The following is a 16698-nucleotide window of genomic DNA, read 5'->3' as shown; positions in this document are numbered from 1 at the left end:
TTATCATCAGCCAGAGGTCACACTTAAACAGTACAAGGACGGTTTACACGTAGAGCGATCATATGTGCTAAGCTTAGTGACTGCAAAAGTTATGGAAGCCAGATAAAAGTAGATTCACCTGTCTAGTATTATTTTAATGAGATATCGGTATATGTCTGAAAATATGTCAGCATTGTTTTCTCCCGTAGAAAAAAGACTAAAGCATCAAGCCTTAGCTGTCTACCTCGAGTCAGGATAATTAGAAAGAGCCTAAAACATCAAGTACAAGCGTCTGTTGTCTGTTTGGGTTAGGGTGATTAGCAGGCACTCTGTCAACTCAAATGAAAATCGTAAAATATCAGATTATCTTTTATTGTGGCCACACATACAACATATACCATAACGTTGTATGTGAAGTTGGCTCGCAGTTCACACTTGGCAGTTCGCAATTAAAAGGCATCAGTCATTGTCTCCTATAATAAAAGGGAACTGGCGTGTTTCCACCTTAAGTAATATGTTTTCACTCTCTGGTTCAATAACAGCTCCAGAATGGAATCCTTCCAGGGCGCTGTTTAAACTCACCGGACATGATGCTCTTTCGCCTAAAACATTTATAGCGTATTTTGAAACTTGATGAAAAATTGTATTTTCAGGAAATCGACCTAATTTCTTTCTCCATATAGGTCGACTTTAGTATTTTTGGTAGTTTGTGTTGCGCATTGTTTTGGAAAATGCTTTCGATTCTGACCCGATCCGCCCATTATGATATAAAAGACAACAGCGTAAAGGGTAAAACCAGAGCAGTGACGACAATGTGATAATTTGCGAATTAACGTAACCGGGGAAATACATCCTCTTTGTCAATTTACGTCAGTTAGTTTTTTTCTACCTGTTCATGCAAGTGCTTAAACAGTAGGAAAGTACACGCTCACTATAGCACCAAGGCCTGCGCAGAACGAATTCTGAGGGATTTATTAGACGTCACTTGTCTAGAACTAGTCCAGAATGATCACATTGTTAAATGTGATGCTGTGTAGTCTTCATCCTTTGCAGAACAGTGATTATGACTGACGGCTGATACATACACATGAAATTCTGTTTCGACGCTTACAGCCAAATTACAGGCGATCTGGTTTTCATCCGCCCATAAAACAGTATAGGTAAAATATTTCTTACATTTACTTGATTTAGTTATTTGAGTCGTGTTTCACGCCGTGCTCAAGAATACATGCTCTGTATATCACTTATACCACCGCGACCAGTACTATGGTGGGAGGAAACCGGACAGAACCCGGGAGAACCTGTGACCATGCGCAGTTTGTTGGCACGTACGACCAGAGATCGAGGGAGCCAGCAAGAGCTGGGACTTGAACTCATATCGATCCAGTTGGTGAGAAGCTCCTAGGACATTCCGCCGCGCTGGCACACTAACCACACCGGCCCTGAAATATTTCTCATGCAGAATGGTGATAATCAAATGTCAAATATATCAATCCAAGAATTATTGACAGATGTTTTTCTTAGCAAGTGAGGTTAAAGTAGGGCGAGTATGTGTCATTATCTGGGAATGCTTCTTTCGGTTTAAATGCTCAAACGTGTTGTTGTGTTTTTCAGTATATAGAAGCTTTTGTTAATATCTTCAATTCATCGGAAAACACGGATGTTTTCAACACACAAGATATTAAAGTTTGTGAATTTTCCGAATGGAATGGAAACTCTTTCGGTTAAATAGATCAAAAGTAGCCGTAATACCATGGATAAATGGCCAGAATCATATTAAACCCCACGTGACCACCTCACTTCCTCAAACTGTCTCGTTTGTTGTAAGACACCATGAATTCCTGTCTGTCCAGCCCATTCATGCCTATACTACACTACTGTCGTAAAATGACCTAGGAATCGGCCAAATACAACACTCAACTAAACGAAGTGGATCAAAAATGTACATAAAGGAGAAGAAAACTTAAAAAACGATGCTAAAATCGATGAAACAGCGTCAAAAGTTAATTGCAAGTATGGTCTTTAAGATTTTTATCGATGTTTATTTCAGGGCATTTGAAAATATTTTCGTATTGGGGGTATTTGTTGAGCACCTTTTGGTATTGATCGTCGTTCCATAATAATGTTTTAAATAAGGATGTGATGCACGTCCAATAAACTTATTTGAATTTGAATTTGGAGTTTACATCCAAACTCAGGCATTTAAGATGAATTAAGATAAAAGTTATGAATAAATTAAAATATAAATCCAAGATAAACACCTTTGCTAGCGGTAAAAAACAATTTCTTATGCAAATATAATTATTAAACGAGTGCTAAACCCCCCATTCATAACATTATTACAGAAAGACTATATACAAAAGGTGGTCCCAAATACCCACCATACAAACATTATTTTCAAGTGCCTTTTTCTCTTAAAATATTGAAGATCACATTTACGAGTAACTTTCGCACTCTTTCATCTGTAATTTTTGTCTTTTCTTCACCTTTAACGACTACAAAGAGGAGGAAAGGTTTTCTTTAGCTTGAGAGTATTTAGGCCAGTCGACTGACAGTGACTTAATTTCTAACTATGCAAGGTTTAAGGGACAGTTGAACAGGGAGGGGGGGGGGGGCATGGTCTGACATAACATCCAGGTCATCCAGGACAAACATTCACTGCGGTGTCTAAGTGGGACATGCGAGCGACCGTTAATCTAGCGAGTTATAACGTAGAAAGGCCGACATACAGTGCGCTATCAAAAGAAATGTGATAAGTGTAACAAAAAGTCTGTTGAGTGATGCTGGAATGCATTCTATTGATGCAGCATTCCGTTAAATGTAGAACACCTATCCTATTACTTCAATATAAATATTGTATTAGATAAACAGGATATGAACAAGACACAGTATTATATTATAGTGACAGAATACATTCTAGCATCATTCAGACAACAGGCTTTCTGTTAAAATTAGCACATTATTTTTTTGGTGTGAGTGCTTGCGCGAGGTTTACGCCGTACTTACCAATGGGGGAGTTTCAAGTTGGAACTCTTGTTGTGAAAGGTAAAAACAGTCCCACTGTGACATCTGAATGGTGAAAAATGTTAAGCAACATTTGTTGACATTAATTTACTGATCACCTGCCCCATCCTTTTTCGGAGGCAAAAATGATACTTCTTTCCCTCTCCTTCTAGAAACTTCGCAAGTTCACAAATGTTCTCAAGTTTTTCCATCATTCGCCTACTCTAAATTACTTTTTACGACACTTTTTTCAGATACAGAGGTTATAGTGAATGTGATCAAAAATAGTTGCCTAACATTTTTGACAGGTCACATGACAAAGTTTGGCTTTTTCTGCCTTCATCGATAAAAGTGTTTCAACTAGAGACTACCGTATTTTTTAGTCATATGACGACGAAGGAGTCCTTGAGTGCATGTACATGTAATGTGCCTCCTTGTTGCAGGACCGATTTCCCACATACGTTTACCCACATGAAATGTGAATTTATCCATCAATCATTTCACGAATGGATATATAGCTTTGCACTTCGTTGTAAACCAGTCCTAAAGCCATAAGGTCTAAACCTGTTCTGCCTTGTCTACACTGGTGCCGTTCTTCTGGGGCAACCACCTGCAGCTCCGGAGATCGTCGAACACCGGCGCACTCCGTTCAGGCAGACAATCCTTGTGTGAACTTTTCCCAATAAATTTATTTATTTAAATTCTCATATAATTAAGATTTTTTTGAACTTATATTAAGTAGGTGAGGATGATGAATGCGTAGAGACACTGAACGGAAGTCGTGGGTTCCCCCCCCCCCCCCCCCCCCCCCCGCCATATATTCTTGAGTACGGCATATAACACCAATCATGATTCATGACAGACCCACTCACTTTAATAAAGCTGCAGTCGGAGCAGCGATATGCAACCTCATTGGCTGAGGGCCCGACAGCAGCAGCTAATTTGCACCTGATCCATCTGTGTCAGCGAGGCCCCATTCCCTGGTACAAGTACTGGGCATTTAGCAACATGTATATCAGCAAAACACGCAAGGCATAAACTTGTTCACGTAAATTATAATATTAACATTTTATATGCAATACATCGATGTTAAAACTATGTAACACTTTAATACACATATAAGTTCATCCAAAAATATACAAATCTACAAACATGACCTGTACAAAGACATCTGGGGATCGTTCCCCATAGATATGTACAAAATTTACAGCAGTCGTTGGCACTGTCCCTGAAAAAGTCATCAAAGTGATCAGAACAGACACGTTAAATAGCAGTCAGCAGTTGTGAGTGTGTGCAGCGCACCAACTCTCATATATACAGGATAACTGTATACCGTTATAATACTGAACACCGATAAAAGAATAAAACTAAAGATAACGGTACAGTTTGTCTTTTCTAAGCATTCAGGATCCTTACATCATGAAGGGGTTAACTTCGGTTGGAAGAAACCCTCGTCGATATATCACAGTCAATATAAATGTATTATATCACAGAGTTGTACAGGACGTAATCTTAGTGTATTCTGAAATACCAACCAGGTATCTTACTTCATTTAAGAGACTACCAGATACCTGCTGGTCAAGAAAATAACTTTCTTCAATAAGAGTAAATTCAACATACAACAAATTTTTCAAACACATCCATGAAAACTACTACAGCAAATTGAAAACAGGCGATTTAATTAGAGAATGTGGATTCTCTAATTAAAACTGCAAATTTGTATCTGACCGAAGCTCTTTATAGCTTAACGAACATGTGACGATTGTACAGGTAGCAATCTCACATCTCCGATCATGTAACAGTTGTTGATGTGACTTGGTTTACAGCAAACATCTGCAATGAGCCAAAATGGCTTCTAATATTGCACATTACGAAAAAATGAATAATAACAAACGCAGCAGTTCTTTTCCAGTGTTTAAGACACCTTACAAGATATTGTTGAATATTTACCACACTATTACCCATAATAAGGGTCAAAGCGTACCCTTTCAGACGAAAGAGGATTGTTCCAAAATTTCAGACGTTGATAAAGGTATGTACCTCGTAAAGGTATGATAAAGGTATGTGCCTCGAAAGCTGTATGAGAGTATTTTTCTTACCAGGGCAGTAACTGTGAAAAATGTATCGTCTGTGATTTCAAACAAGATGACGCCTTTAAAGATATGTCAGATTTCTTCAAACTGACACTGTCAATAAATTACTACAAAATCTGATGTCCTCCTATCCAAACATACATTGACATTATCGTATAGAGCCTTATATCTTGCTTTCAAGTAGACAGTTCCAATACCCTCGTCACTCCCACCTCCAGTCAAAAAAAAAACATGACAGATACTGTTACTATCCACCGAAGTCTAAAGTCCCGCTGTCAAGCAAACATCGTAAGTACGCTCCAAAACCTGATGTCTTGTTAACTAGTGTGAGGAATGTGATGTCATTGTGCCTGGAGTGGGGAGGGGACGACAACCACATTCGAGCTGGAGGGGCGGATGTTGTCGTCACCACTGCTTGACACGGGCCTGAAACTTTAGCAAAAAATGTCACTTAGCCGAGACAGATTATTGTAAAACCACATCTGCACATATATTAACAGCTTTGCACATGAAACAGGAGGCCGTGGTGGAGTGATTATAATGCTGCTGCTGCTGCAAAAACACTCAGGAGCCGCTGACCAATGCGGTATCGTGAGTTCATTTACAGCTCAGACAGGTTAACTCTCCGGTTGAACGTGGAAAAGTCTGCCAAGCAACGTGTGGGTGGTTATTCTGCCAAGCAACGTGTGGATGGTCGTGGATGGACCTAGATGCGCCAGGTTTCTTCCAACCATAATGTTGGTCGACGTCGTTTCAGTGAAATATTCTTGAGTACAACATAAACACTAATAAATAAATAGATAAATATAGAAATATAGGATATAAGTTTCTGCCTATATTTCCATGGCGATTTACCTGTGGGGTGGATCTGGAAGTGGCGCCATGTCTGCTGGGACGTCTTCTGGGTCCGAAACTACCTGGTTCTCTGCAGGATGAGGAAGAACAATGCGCGCATCAATTTACACAGGGCATAAAACTCCGCAGTGAACTACTACTGTAGTAGGGCAGTGTAATCAAAGTGTGTAGTCCAATATTCGTACACCATGGATCTGTACGCCATGAAGGGGCGTTCCAAACAACTTATGTAAATCCGAAACCGTTCGAAGAAAAGAAGGTAATTACCTGATAAATTAGGAACAAAAGTATAACCAAGATTCATATTTAGACGTTAGTTGTAGGCTATTGCAGGTACCTGATACTCAGAATTTTACTTCTCTTGTCACTGAAACGTTTTTAGGCAAAGTTCTGACTTGTAGAATTGTCCAAATCCAAATACTTCAGAACTGTGTGATACCAGTGTGTAAAGAGAGTGTTGCCTAAAGCGTAACTGTATGACTTTACGTAAGCCTGCATGACTTGGTTATTGTCAGTATATGTGTGATGCATTTACGTACCATCGACAGAGTGGTATCTAGCACTGTTAGCGGAGACAGTATGGGGATAATACTCTCCATCACGCTTGGTACTGCGACCTGACGGGGGAATGTTCGGCTGCAAGAACACACGGATATAACGGGTACACAAAATATCACAACCAGATGATCGCCTCGATACGGTTGCAATTCCACGGAATTGCATAATCATTCATTCAATCGTTCACAGTTTCATGAAGCAATTACAGAATAGATGAAACTGATTGATTTATTTATATATCTGATTGGTGTTTTACGCCGTACTCAAGAATATTTCACTTAAACGACGGTGACCAGCATTATGGTGAGAGGAAACCGAGCAAAGCCCGGGGGAAACCCGCCACTATCCGCAGCTTGTGTTAAAGAAACAACCAAAGATTTTTAGCCATTAATTGCAAGTGATTACAGAGCCAAACTCAGAAAAGGAAAGAGCTTCTGAAATTGTGGTAGGTACATTGTTCAGCAGTAAAGAAGCAGCGTATAAATGTCAAATTTCCAAGTGCAAAAACATTTTAGTTGTAGCCTGACTGATCGTCGAAATGACTTTGTGAAACTGGCCCCTGTCCTATGACACCGCTTTCAAGTTATTGTCGGCTATATCATAACGTTGTCTCTTTGGATCTAACCAGCTCTTTGTTGATTGTTTCAACATAAACTCAGTCATAAAATAAGACCGTCTTCTTCAATACAAAGTTGATCATATAATAAAGACGTCTTCTTCAATACAAAGTCGATCATATAATAAAGACGTCTTCTTCAATACAAAGTCAATCATATAGTAAAGACGTGTTATTCAACATACAGTGAGTCTTCTTTAACATAAAGCGAGTCATAGAATAAAGATGTCTCCTTCAATAAAAAGTCAGTCATATATGACAAAGGTGTCCTCCTCAACTTTGTGTGGGTCATATTATAAAAAAGTGTCCCCTTGGAGCAGGCTTGTATCACTATCGTAAATCCCCAACATGCTCATACACTTATGTTAATTAAAAATTAGGTTTTTCTGTAGATTCCCTGAACAATGCCCTTCTGGACATAAAACAACTGATGACTTCTTGGCCAACATCGCGATGTAAATATGTGCGCGTGTACTTTTTTGTGCGAAGTACATTAAAATATACCTGTTGTTCAGAAGTGTATTAGCTAATACCGGTATTAAGTCATGTATTGACGATTCTAACACAACCCAGGATCCAATTCAACTGTACAGAGTCCAAAATGAACGGCAGCAGATTTAGTTCATATTTAATACACTGTTACACAATTATTTTTGGGACAAAGTACAAAATTGAAGACTTGCCTTAAAGTTAAACCAGGTTATAACGTCTTAATACAGTTTAGAACAACTGGGCCCGGACCGATCTGGTCAAGAGTTGAATCATCGGACGAAAATACGAACTTAAGATTAAACCTAGAGCCGAGCTGCTTACCAGGGGGAATTTGCGAGGAGTTTGTTTGGACGGCTGGATGCCCAACGGAGCGTCTACCTGTAAAATAAGATGAGTGAAGACAGTGAGCACCGGGATGATTAACGAACTACTCCATGGCGAACCTTTCCCACCTAAAGCCGCATTCACATGGTGTGATTGTCGTGTCCACTAATTGAAACAAAAAAGACATGCGCTATTTCATGCCATTGAAGCATTCCACAATTTGCATCGTTTAATCGTGGCTTTTGAAGTAAACTTTTCCCATTCTCATTCCACTTGTCGAAATCGACGAGTCAATACAGGGTTTCGCATGAAGGCGGCCCTAGGTACTTCCGGTCTAAGCTGTGCAGTCGGTTGCCCATTCGCGTGTCTTTGACGTTTTGTGAGCGTAATGATTACACATTACTGATATTGTTACGTATTACTGATGTGTATACAATGTATATTTAAATAGACTAAGAGTTTTGTTAAGACTTTTATTTCCGTTAAAATTCAAAATTTAATTTAACACCAGAAGTTACCACTCTGGATGGGCTAGGATTTCGTGATCCTAGGGCCTGATGTTTAGCTACATGAAGTCAACAGGACAAATGTTAACGGAGAATAACGACTGCCTTATTTTCCCCAGCTGTTACATTCAGTGTACATGGGTTTTCGGGCAGCGTACTAGATCTGACATCTGTTTTCTTCTTCCAATTCTTCCAACTTTCAGAAATACAGATCTGTACTCCTTCACTGACTAACCTAGAACTCGGCATTGGTTCGTGTGTACTGTCCTCAACATGTCAAAGACGTACGCCACAAAAAAGGTTTCATTAAATCCCAAAGTTCTGCCTAATTCTGACATCATGTCGCATGGTTATTCCAGAACAAAGAAAAAAAAAGACCGTGGACAAACAACCAAATTTTCCACATCGCTTTTTTTTAATTGTGTCCGGGGCACTCGGATATCATCAAGAAAAAAACCCCGTGTAATGTAAGATTTACACTCAAAAGATGTACACCATTAAGAGGGCAATAAATTATTGTTTCAATAATGAAGAGAAGCAAAAAATAGCAACTAATGTTGAAAAAGATGATTTTACTTTTTTAAGCGCCGACGAATCCAGAATATTAGTCGGGTGATTCGAAAATGGCAGTTTATGAAGTTTTTGTGCTGTTCAAGTGGATCCGCCGGATACATTTGTGTTAATTAGCTGAGTATAGTCTTTACTATCCAAGAATAATGAGGCGACATGAATTAAGAATTAATTCAAGATCATGGGAAACGAGTTTGCTGGCCTACATCGTTGACACTTTAAGCACAGTCCCGTTGACAGTTTAAGTTAGTGAATGTAATGATTCATAACGGTTAATGTGGAAGGTGAGTTTGGAACATGGTCAACCCATCTCAGAGCTAACAGGGTACATACGGCGTAGCTGATGGCGGCGTGATGCAGTGTGGCGGCCTGTCGCTGTAAACTCTGCCTCACGTAGCTCTCGTCCTTCAGGGCATGTAAACTGTACAAACGAGAAAGAATGACTCGTAAACAGTCTAAATGTAGCTCTCGTCCTTCAGGGCATTTAAACAGTACAAACGAAAGAGAATGTGCCATCCACAGGTTACACCGGTTTTCAATGACTTCATCGTTCAGCTATTACTAAATCATCACATTTTATCTTAAATGTCGAAAAAATTGAAAAAAAAAAAACCAGATCATCAGACAGATCATGGGAAACCCTATCTATGGAAAAATGGTACTTAAATTAATTCATTTAGTTTTTCTTTTACTGAAATTAAAGTAGAGTAGGCTTGTATGGTCCACACAGCTTGTGTTACGTTTCACGGCGTCAATCCGACAAAGAGTAGGCCTGTATGTACCACACAGCTTGTGTTACGTTTCACGGCGTCAATCCGACAAAGAGTAGGCCTGTATGTACCACACAGCTTGTGTTACGTTTGACGTCGTCAATCCGACAAAGAGTAGGCCTGTATGTACCACACAGCTTGTGTTACGTTTCACGGCGTCAATCCGACAAAGAGTAGGCCTGTATGCACCACACAGCTTGTGTTACGTTTGACGTCGTCAATCCGACAAAGAGTAGGCCTGTATGTACCACACAGCTTGTGTTACGTTTCACGGCGTCAATCCGACAAAGAGTAGGCCTGTATGCACCACACAGCTTGTGTTACGTTTGACGGCGTCAATGCGACAAAGAGTAGGCCTGTATGTACCACACAGCTTGTGTTACGTTTGACGGCGTCAATCCGACAAAGAGTAGGCCTGTATGCACCACACAGCTTGTGTTACGTTTGACGGGCGTCAGTCCGACAGAGAGTAGGCCTGTATGTACCACACAGCTTGTGTTACGTTTGACGGCGTCAATCCGACAAAGAGTAGGCCTGTATGCACCACACAGCTTGTGTTACGTTTGACGGCGTCAATCCGACAAAGAGTAGGCCTGTATGGACCATGTAGCTTGTGCTACGTTTGACGGCGTCAATCCGACAAAGAGTAGGCCTGCATGGACCACACTGTATGTGTTACGTTTGACTGTGTCAATCGGACTTTCTCCTCATTTCATATCCATTTGCAACTATACATCAGTGATACTTATAAACAGAGATTGTAGCAAGAGCTACAAAGAAGGTAATCCAACATTTAAATACACGGTCTGTACTAATAAAAGATGCGACTGATGTCATCGAAGCATACACAACCAACATGCCTCAAGTGCACTTTACACATCAGGAAGGTGACTGGATTCTATTCAATGAAGAAAAAGGTTCTAAAAGAAATAAATAATGAATGACATGTTTCGTTATGAAATTGTCAAGGGACGATGATTAAATACATTTCAGTTAATTCTGACCTTGATTGTTGAATGAAAAAGGTTAATGTTACCTGGCCTGCAAAATTCCAAACTTCTTTTCCCAAGATTTGTGGATCCGCTCAATTTCTTTCTTTAGCCTGTAAAGTTAAAATCAAATCAAAGTGGCTTAGTACAGGTAAACTTAGAAATAGTGAATTCGGTTTTAACCTGAAACAGTAAGATAATGACACCTTAGAACTATACCAGCACTTCAGCAAGCTGAATAGGTGTTTCCAGTGCGCACAATCGAAAATCACTGCTTCCGGACAAACAAATCCACGTGACCATGTTGAAAAGGAATATGACCCTTAGCAGTTATACACAGTTCAGCGCAATCGGTGTATTTTACTCCCCTCACTGTGTCACCTGAGACTTTACACAGGTTCGAGGACAGTTTCAAGTCTAAAATTTAGAAAAAAACACCTTATAAGAAATTAGACTGGAGATGAATTCTGGGTTGTGGCCGAAGACTGCAATGTTGAGGCATAAATGAACTTGTGCTTTTGCCTACCCCATTGATGACACCTTACGCACATGCGTACTGAGGCAACACTGGAAACAGCTATCTGGCTTATAAAGGCATATAAAAGGCATATGTAGGTAGAACCACAGGCTAATAATAAAGGAGCAGAGCCACAGTGACGCCCTGCACACATGTACATGTATATATTCATAGGTAGGCCCAAAGTACTGTACTGTGGAAAACGGTTTGGTCAAATCAAAAAAGCTTGGACAAAACAATACACATTTACACTATTTCACAGTAACATCATATTGTTTAAGTTTGCTGGACAATTCTTATTTGATTACAAGGTTTAAAAACATGCACGTTATTACATAAATCATTGCCTTTTACACTGAGGAAAATGATCAATTGCACAAGACTGTTCCAGTAATTGTTTAAAATTTCTGCTAAATCTCTGTAACTAAATGAAGTGAATATTGCCTGATATCAACCCATCAAGTCAAGTTCTTTCTTCAACTACAACGATTACAAAACCTACTTTAATATTTCGGCTGACATGGCCTTTTCTCGTCTTCTGGCGGCTTCCATGTCCATTTCTTCTTTGGATTTGTTGGAGGCTTTCTCGCGCTCCTTGATGTAAATAAACCAGGAGAAAGTTATGACATCATGCAAAATAACAAAAGACTTGGAGTATAGAGAGTAAAACTAACCCAGCACCTACAGTGTGATAACTTGCCGAATGGTTACGGGTAACCGGAGAAATACGGCTTCTTGTCAACAAATACCGACCAGAACAACGCTTCTCTGTAGCCGCCGGACTAAGCATTGCTTAGGCCTGGGGCCCGTTTCATGTGAGCGTAGAAGGGAGCACTACGCTCACATAACTACCACGACGACGTATTACCTACAGCACTGGTCACCATGGCTGACACATGTACGTTCGCTTTGTGAAACTGGCCACTGGTTCCTTTGCACTGTTTCCATGTTGTTGTTTATCAAAATGTTATGACAGCATCTTAAGTATTTCTAGGAGAGTGGCGTCTAATAAACTGCATTTAACATCAGTGTAAAATTTTCTTTACATGACTCTGCTTAATTAAGCCATGGTGCCACGGGGCGTGTACACGTTTCTTGCTACTTTTTAAGAATTTACAGCCAGATTAAAACCCCGAGGTAAATTGCCAAGACGCTAGATGTCATTGGTTACACCTTGCGAGGACAGTGTCCTCGCTGCTCTGGTTTTAATCTCTGTGTTGAGTGTCTTATACTGGCCACTGCTTTACTACTAGCAAACTTCCAGCCGGCCACTGTCATTCAACTTGTCCATGTCTACTGAGGGCGCGGATTTACGGCAGTGCTTGGTGGATATATACCCAATTTCCACAAAACTGTGTTACACCAGCATTTCACAAGCTCACCAAAAGCTAACCGCTAGCAAACTACAAATGCACCAATGAGATTCCGCTAGAGAACATTTACTCCGGCTGATGTTCAAATGAACGAATGGATCAAAGTACGAAAAAGTAAATGATCACGGTATCATAACTGTTTTCTCCTGGAAACAATAAGACAGATGGCAGAAATGGAATTCCACTGAGTTATGGGCTGTTTCAAAAGAATGCCATGGTGTCTGTAGCATGCTTTTGTTTGTCCCAGGTGAGAATAATTCTGCGCAAGTGTTCAACTGCAAACTCAAAGCTTACAAAACACTATCACATGAAGTTGTTATGGGGAGCCATTGGCTGCGTCTTACATGTATATTCATCGGCCTTAACACATTGAAGAAAACGCGAAGAACAAACTGTCTAAAGTGGCCATGTGATTGGCGAAGCAAAACTTTATCATATGACTTGTGAAAAATGTTAGGTAACCTTTGTTAACAAAATACTTCACCACTCGCCTGTTTCACCCTGTTCAAGAGGAAAAGACGTGACCTCTTCACAAACGTTCAGCTTCACGTTCCTCAATTTTCTCCACAGTTCGTCTACTCTAAATTACTTTTGGTGAAACTTTCAGACACCCCTGTTATAGAAATGCGATCAAAAAATAGTAACCTAACATGTTTTACAGGTCACAGTTGGACTTATTGTACCTTTAGCGATTCAAGAGTTCAAACTCCAAACTTCGTATTAATTCTTACACAAATGTATATACATTGTACACTGATTGTCTTCATGAATGAACACCAGAGCCAGCTAATGACTTTGGAGACGTCCACCTATTTCTGTGGTATTTACCGCAGCCAGAAGCTCCTGTAATTCCTGGTTCTGTTTGGTCAGCAAGTTAATCTTGTTTTTCTCAGCCTCCTGGAGACTCTTCAAGTTGCCGGCAGCATTCTCTGACATCTGGAACGGAGAGAGGAGAAACATTACAATGATCCATGGGAAGGTCTGGCAACAACCGGCGGATGGTCGTGGGTTTCCCCGGGCTCTGCTCGGTTTCCTCGGACCATAATGCTGGCCACCGTTGTATAAGTGAAATATTCTTGAGTACGGCGTAAAATACCAATCAAACAAATAAATAAATAAATTACAGTGATTATGCATCCAAATATGTCATCTGATAAAACAACTTTGATAAATTTCACTTAAGTTACAGCCTTGAAGAATATTCCACTTCAAAAACAAAGTTAAATTTTAAGGGTTTTAAACAATTTTGATCAGTTTATTTCACTGAGGATTAACACTTAAATCAAGAATATTTCACTCAAACGACAAATGGGCAACTCACTGAACAAAACTTTCTGCGTTTCACCTCTTAACTTTATCAAGACACAGGCAAACTACAGGAGCTGGATCCAAAAGCCAACTGGTTGTGATAAAAGTCATGCTTTAGCTAAAATATCAGATCCATCATACATGTTGAACAAAATGTTAATGATTTCAGATATGTCTCATTTACGTACAGTGTACTTGTTTTCAAATGGAGGAAACTGGACTGTGTACTTCAGTACCTCGCCAAATCAGGTATTTGTACTTGACAAATCTCACATAGCTGAACCTGCTCACGAGCTGGAGTCATCTCCAAGGAACAAACCATAACGTAATTGGACCATCAACGACTGTGGGGATAGGATTTTTTTTATGCTGCATCGCAGAAATTTATACAGGCTGACACCTAGCATGTGCCTGTGTGTACATGGAATTGTCTACATGCACCTGCAGCAATTAACATAAAAGACAGATCTGTATATATATGTATGCTTGGGTGTTTTACGTTGCACCTAACAATATTTCATAGTACGAGGAGTCATTGGGTATGGGTACATACACTTCGTTTTGTGACATGGCGAGTCCTGAAGTATCAGGCTGAGGACACCAGATATGACACACCACCCTGTCACATTACACTGACACTGGGCCAACCATTTCTGTTTCCTTGTTCTAACCTCTCAGAGATGAGTGCCAAGCGTGGCAGCAACAAACACCATTTCTATGGTCTGTGGTACCAAAAAAAAGATCCCAGGTCTCCCAACTTCACGGTGGACATTCTGACAATTATACCGCAGGAGCAGTGAAAAGATATGAATGTAATGTCATGAACACCTCACCTCTTTCATCTTACGCTGCATCTTGTTCAGCATCTCACGCTCCATTTCCAGCCTCTGCTTTTCCATCTGCAAACCATGACAAGCAGCTGTATCGCACAAGCAAATACATGTACCACACAAACATCCAACAGATGTACCGCAAAAACATCAAACAGATATACCATACAAGGTACCACACATGTCAGCAACCAAAATTACCACATAAACAAAAGTCAGATGTACCACAAATGTCAAACATGAATAACAAACAGATGTAGTTTTACAACAGATGCGACCAAAACTGTACTGAGAAAAGTTGTGTTTAACTGAGTCACCAATATCACACATGCAGACTTTATAGAAAGACTTTCATACATCTTCAGCGTACATGTTAACAAAATGGCTGCACTGGGAGAAATATACTCCAAATCTCCAGGGTACAAAAAAACTGTTTTAGATATTTTCAAAGAAAGACCAAGTTGGTTATATCCAGCATATGTTTTCATTTGTTAACATTACAAAAGGAACACTACAATTCATGTGTAAACAAGCAATAAAATAATAAACAATCTCTGGATTACATACTTAGCTTAGCTTCTTACTTAAGACTTTATTATAAACAATAATATATTTCATAACAAATCAATGAACTCCTGCCTTGTGTTTGGATATTAATATGATATTCAAAAACACATCTTAATCCTGAACAGTTATGCACAAAATGAAAAAGAGCAAAGGCAAAAAAAAGCAATGCAAATCTCAACACAACATAATTTAACAACCAGACAATTATGTAAGGAAGTAAATTATTGGCAGCTACATATAGTTGAGTGAATGTTTGAAAGCAGGTTAGTAAGTTTCAGACTTACAAAGCGGGATAGCGGGTTCAGACTTACAAAGACGGTTTTCAGACATTCAAAGCGCATATTCAAACTTACAAATACTTGTATTATGTCAGCAAATGGAGCCCTACCACCATATTAGTGAGAACTGGGCAGCACTAACACACAGACGTGCACGTATGCTACACACTAAACTCTATGTACATAATAGTGAAGCCCAGCTCCAGGGAGGCCATTCCGAGGAAGGGTGATGTGTACATGTATAAGCATACACATGGCACTAATGTATGGCACTAATGTATGGTAATGTGTCTCAAGCTATAATAGCCTAACATGGTGTGAGAATTACATCAATAAAATATGGCTGTGAAATGGGAAAAAACTGAAGCTGGCTATATACATATATGGGTTTATATGTAAACTAATGGATGAGAATTATATGCGGCTATAATATATTGAAGTGATATGTGTACATGTCAGTAAAAAGCCAGTTGCCTTCTGTGAGATGCAGTACACATGCACCTACAAGCATACAGAATATGGTTCCTACATACACTACAGTACTACAAAATACATGTGATGGACAAAGACTTACGTCTGTGTGATGCTGTGTGTTTGTAGTGTGAGGCGGGTCAGCCTGTGACCTTTGTGTGAGAGGAGTTTGTTCTGAAGGGTCTGGAGCTAATTCTGGATCAGGGTAGGGTGACGCTACTGACCCATCAGATGACAGATCAGCCGCCAGCCTGTTAGAAGACGGATTCGACCCCAGGTGCGGCAAAACAGGCCTGTTATTAAGCTTGCCCCTACGTGCTCGTTGATGCCCTGTAGTGCCCCTGTGCTGGGCCTCATTTGCTGTAAGGCCCAATCCTGTGGAGAACTGATAAAACATGTCTATGTGTACATAATATATGTATGCTACTGCTTTATGTACTGTGATACATGTGGTGTGTGACATGATGAAGGTATGCTTTATACTGTGATACGTGTGGTGGACTGGCATGATAATCATGTATGTTACTGGTTTATGTACTGTGATACATGAGGTGGGCTGGGCAATGATAATCATGTATGCTACTGGTTTATGTACTGCC

The 16698-nt window shown here is 39.9% G+C and overlaps 1 protein-coding gene across 1 annotated transcript; it reads right to left on the bottom strand.

Annotated features, from left to right (window-relative positions):
- Positions 1-4117: 4117 nt before the first annotated feature.
- Positions 4118-14849, bottom strand: LOC135477920 (uncharacterized). Its single transcript, XM_064758140.1, has 9 exons — positions 14787-14849; positions 13474-13581; positions 11775-11866; positions 10803-10868; positions 9330-9417; positions 7918-7974; positions 6470-6566; positions 5931-6000; positions 4118-5507 (listed from the first exon to the last, which is right to left on the bottom strand). The coding sequence occupies exons 1-9, from the start codon at positions 14829-14831 to the stop codon at positions 5417-5419; spliced, it is 714 nt and encodes a 237-aa protein (XP_064614210.1). The 5' UTR covers positions 14832-14849; the 3' UTR covers positions 4118-5416.
- Between the last annotated feature and the right edge of the window lie 1849 nt (positions 14850-16698).

Source organism: Liolophura sinensis, chromosome 11 (assembly GCF_032854445.1).
Source record: "Liolophura sinensis isolate JHLJ2023 chromosome 11, CUHK_Ljap_v2, whole genome shotgun sequence".
NCBI lineage: Eukaryota > Metazoa > Mollusca > Polyplacophora > Chitonida > Chitonidae > Liolophura > Liolophura sinensis.
This window is presented reverse-complemented; position numbering and strand designations above follow the sequence as displayed.

What these genes read in the sequence shown, in the direction of transcription:
- LOC135477920 (XM_064758140.1), bottom strand. Translation starts at nt 14,831, where the DNA reads ATGGAGCGTGAGATGCTGAACAAGATGCAGCGTAAGATGAAAGAG. An exon ending in TACAGGAGCTTCTGGCTGCG is followed by an intron (nt 11,867 to 13,473) that starts GTAAATACCACA and finishes ATTTACATCAAG; the next exon opens with GAGCGCGAGAAAGCCTCCAA. An exon ending in CTTCCAGATCCACCCCACAG is followed by an intron (nt 5,508 to 5,930) that starts GTAAATCGCCAT and finishes TTTTTGCTAAAG; the next exon opens with TTTCAGGCCCGTGTCAAGCA.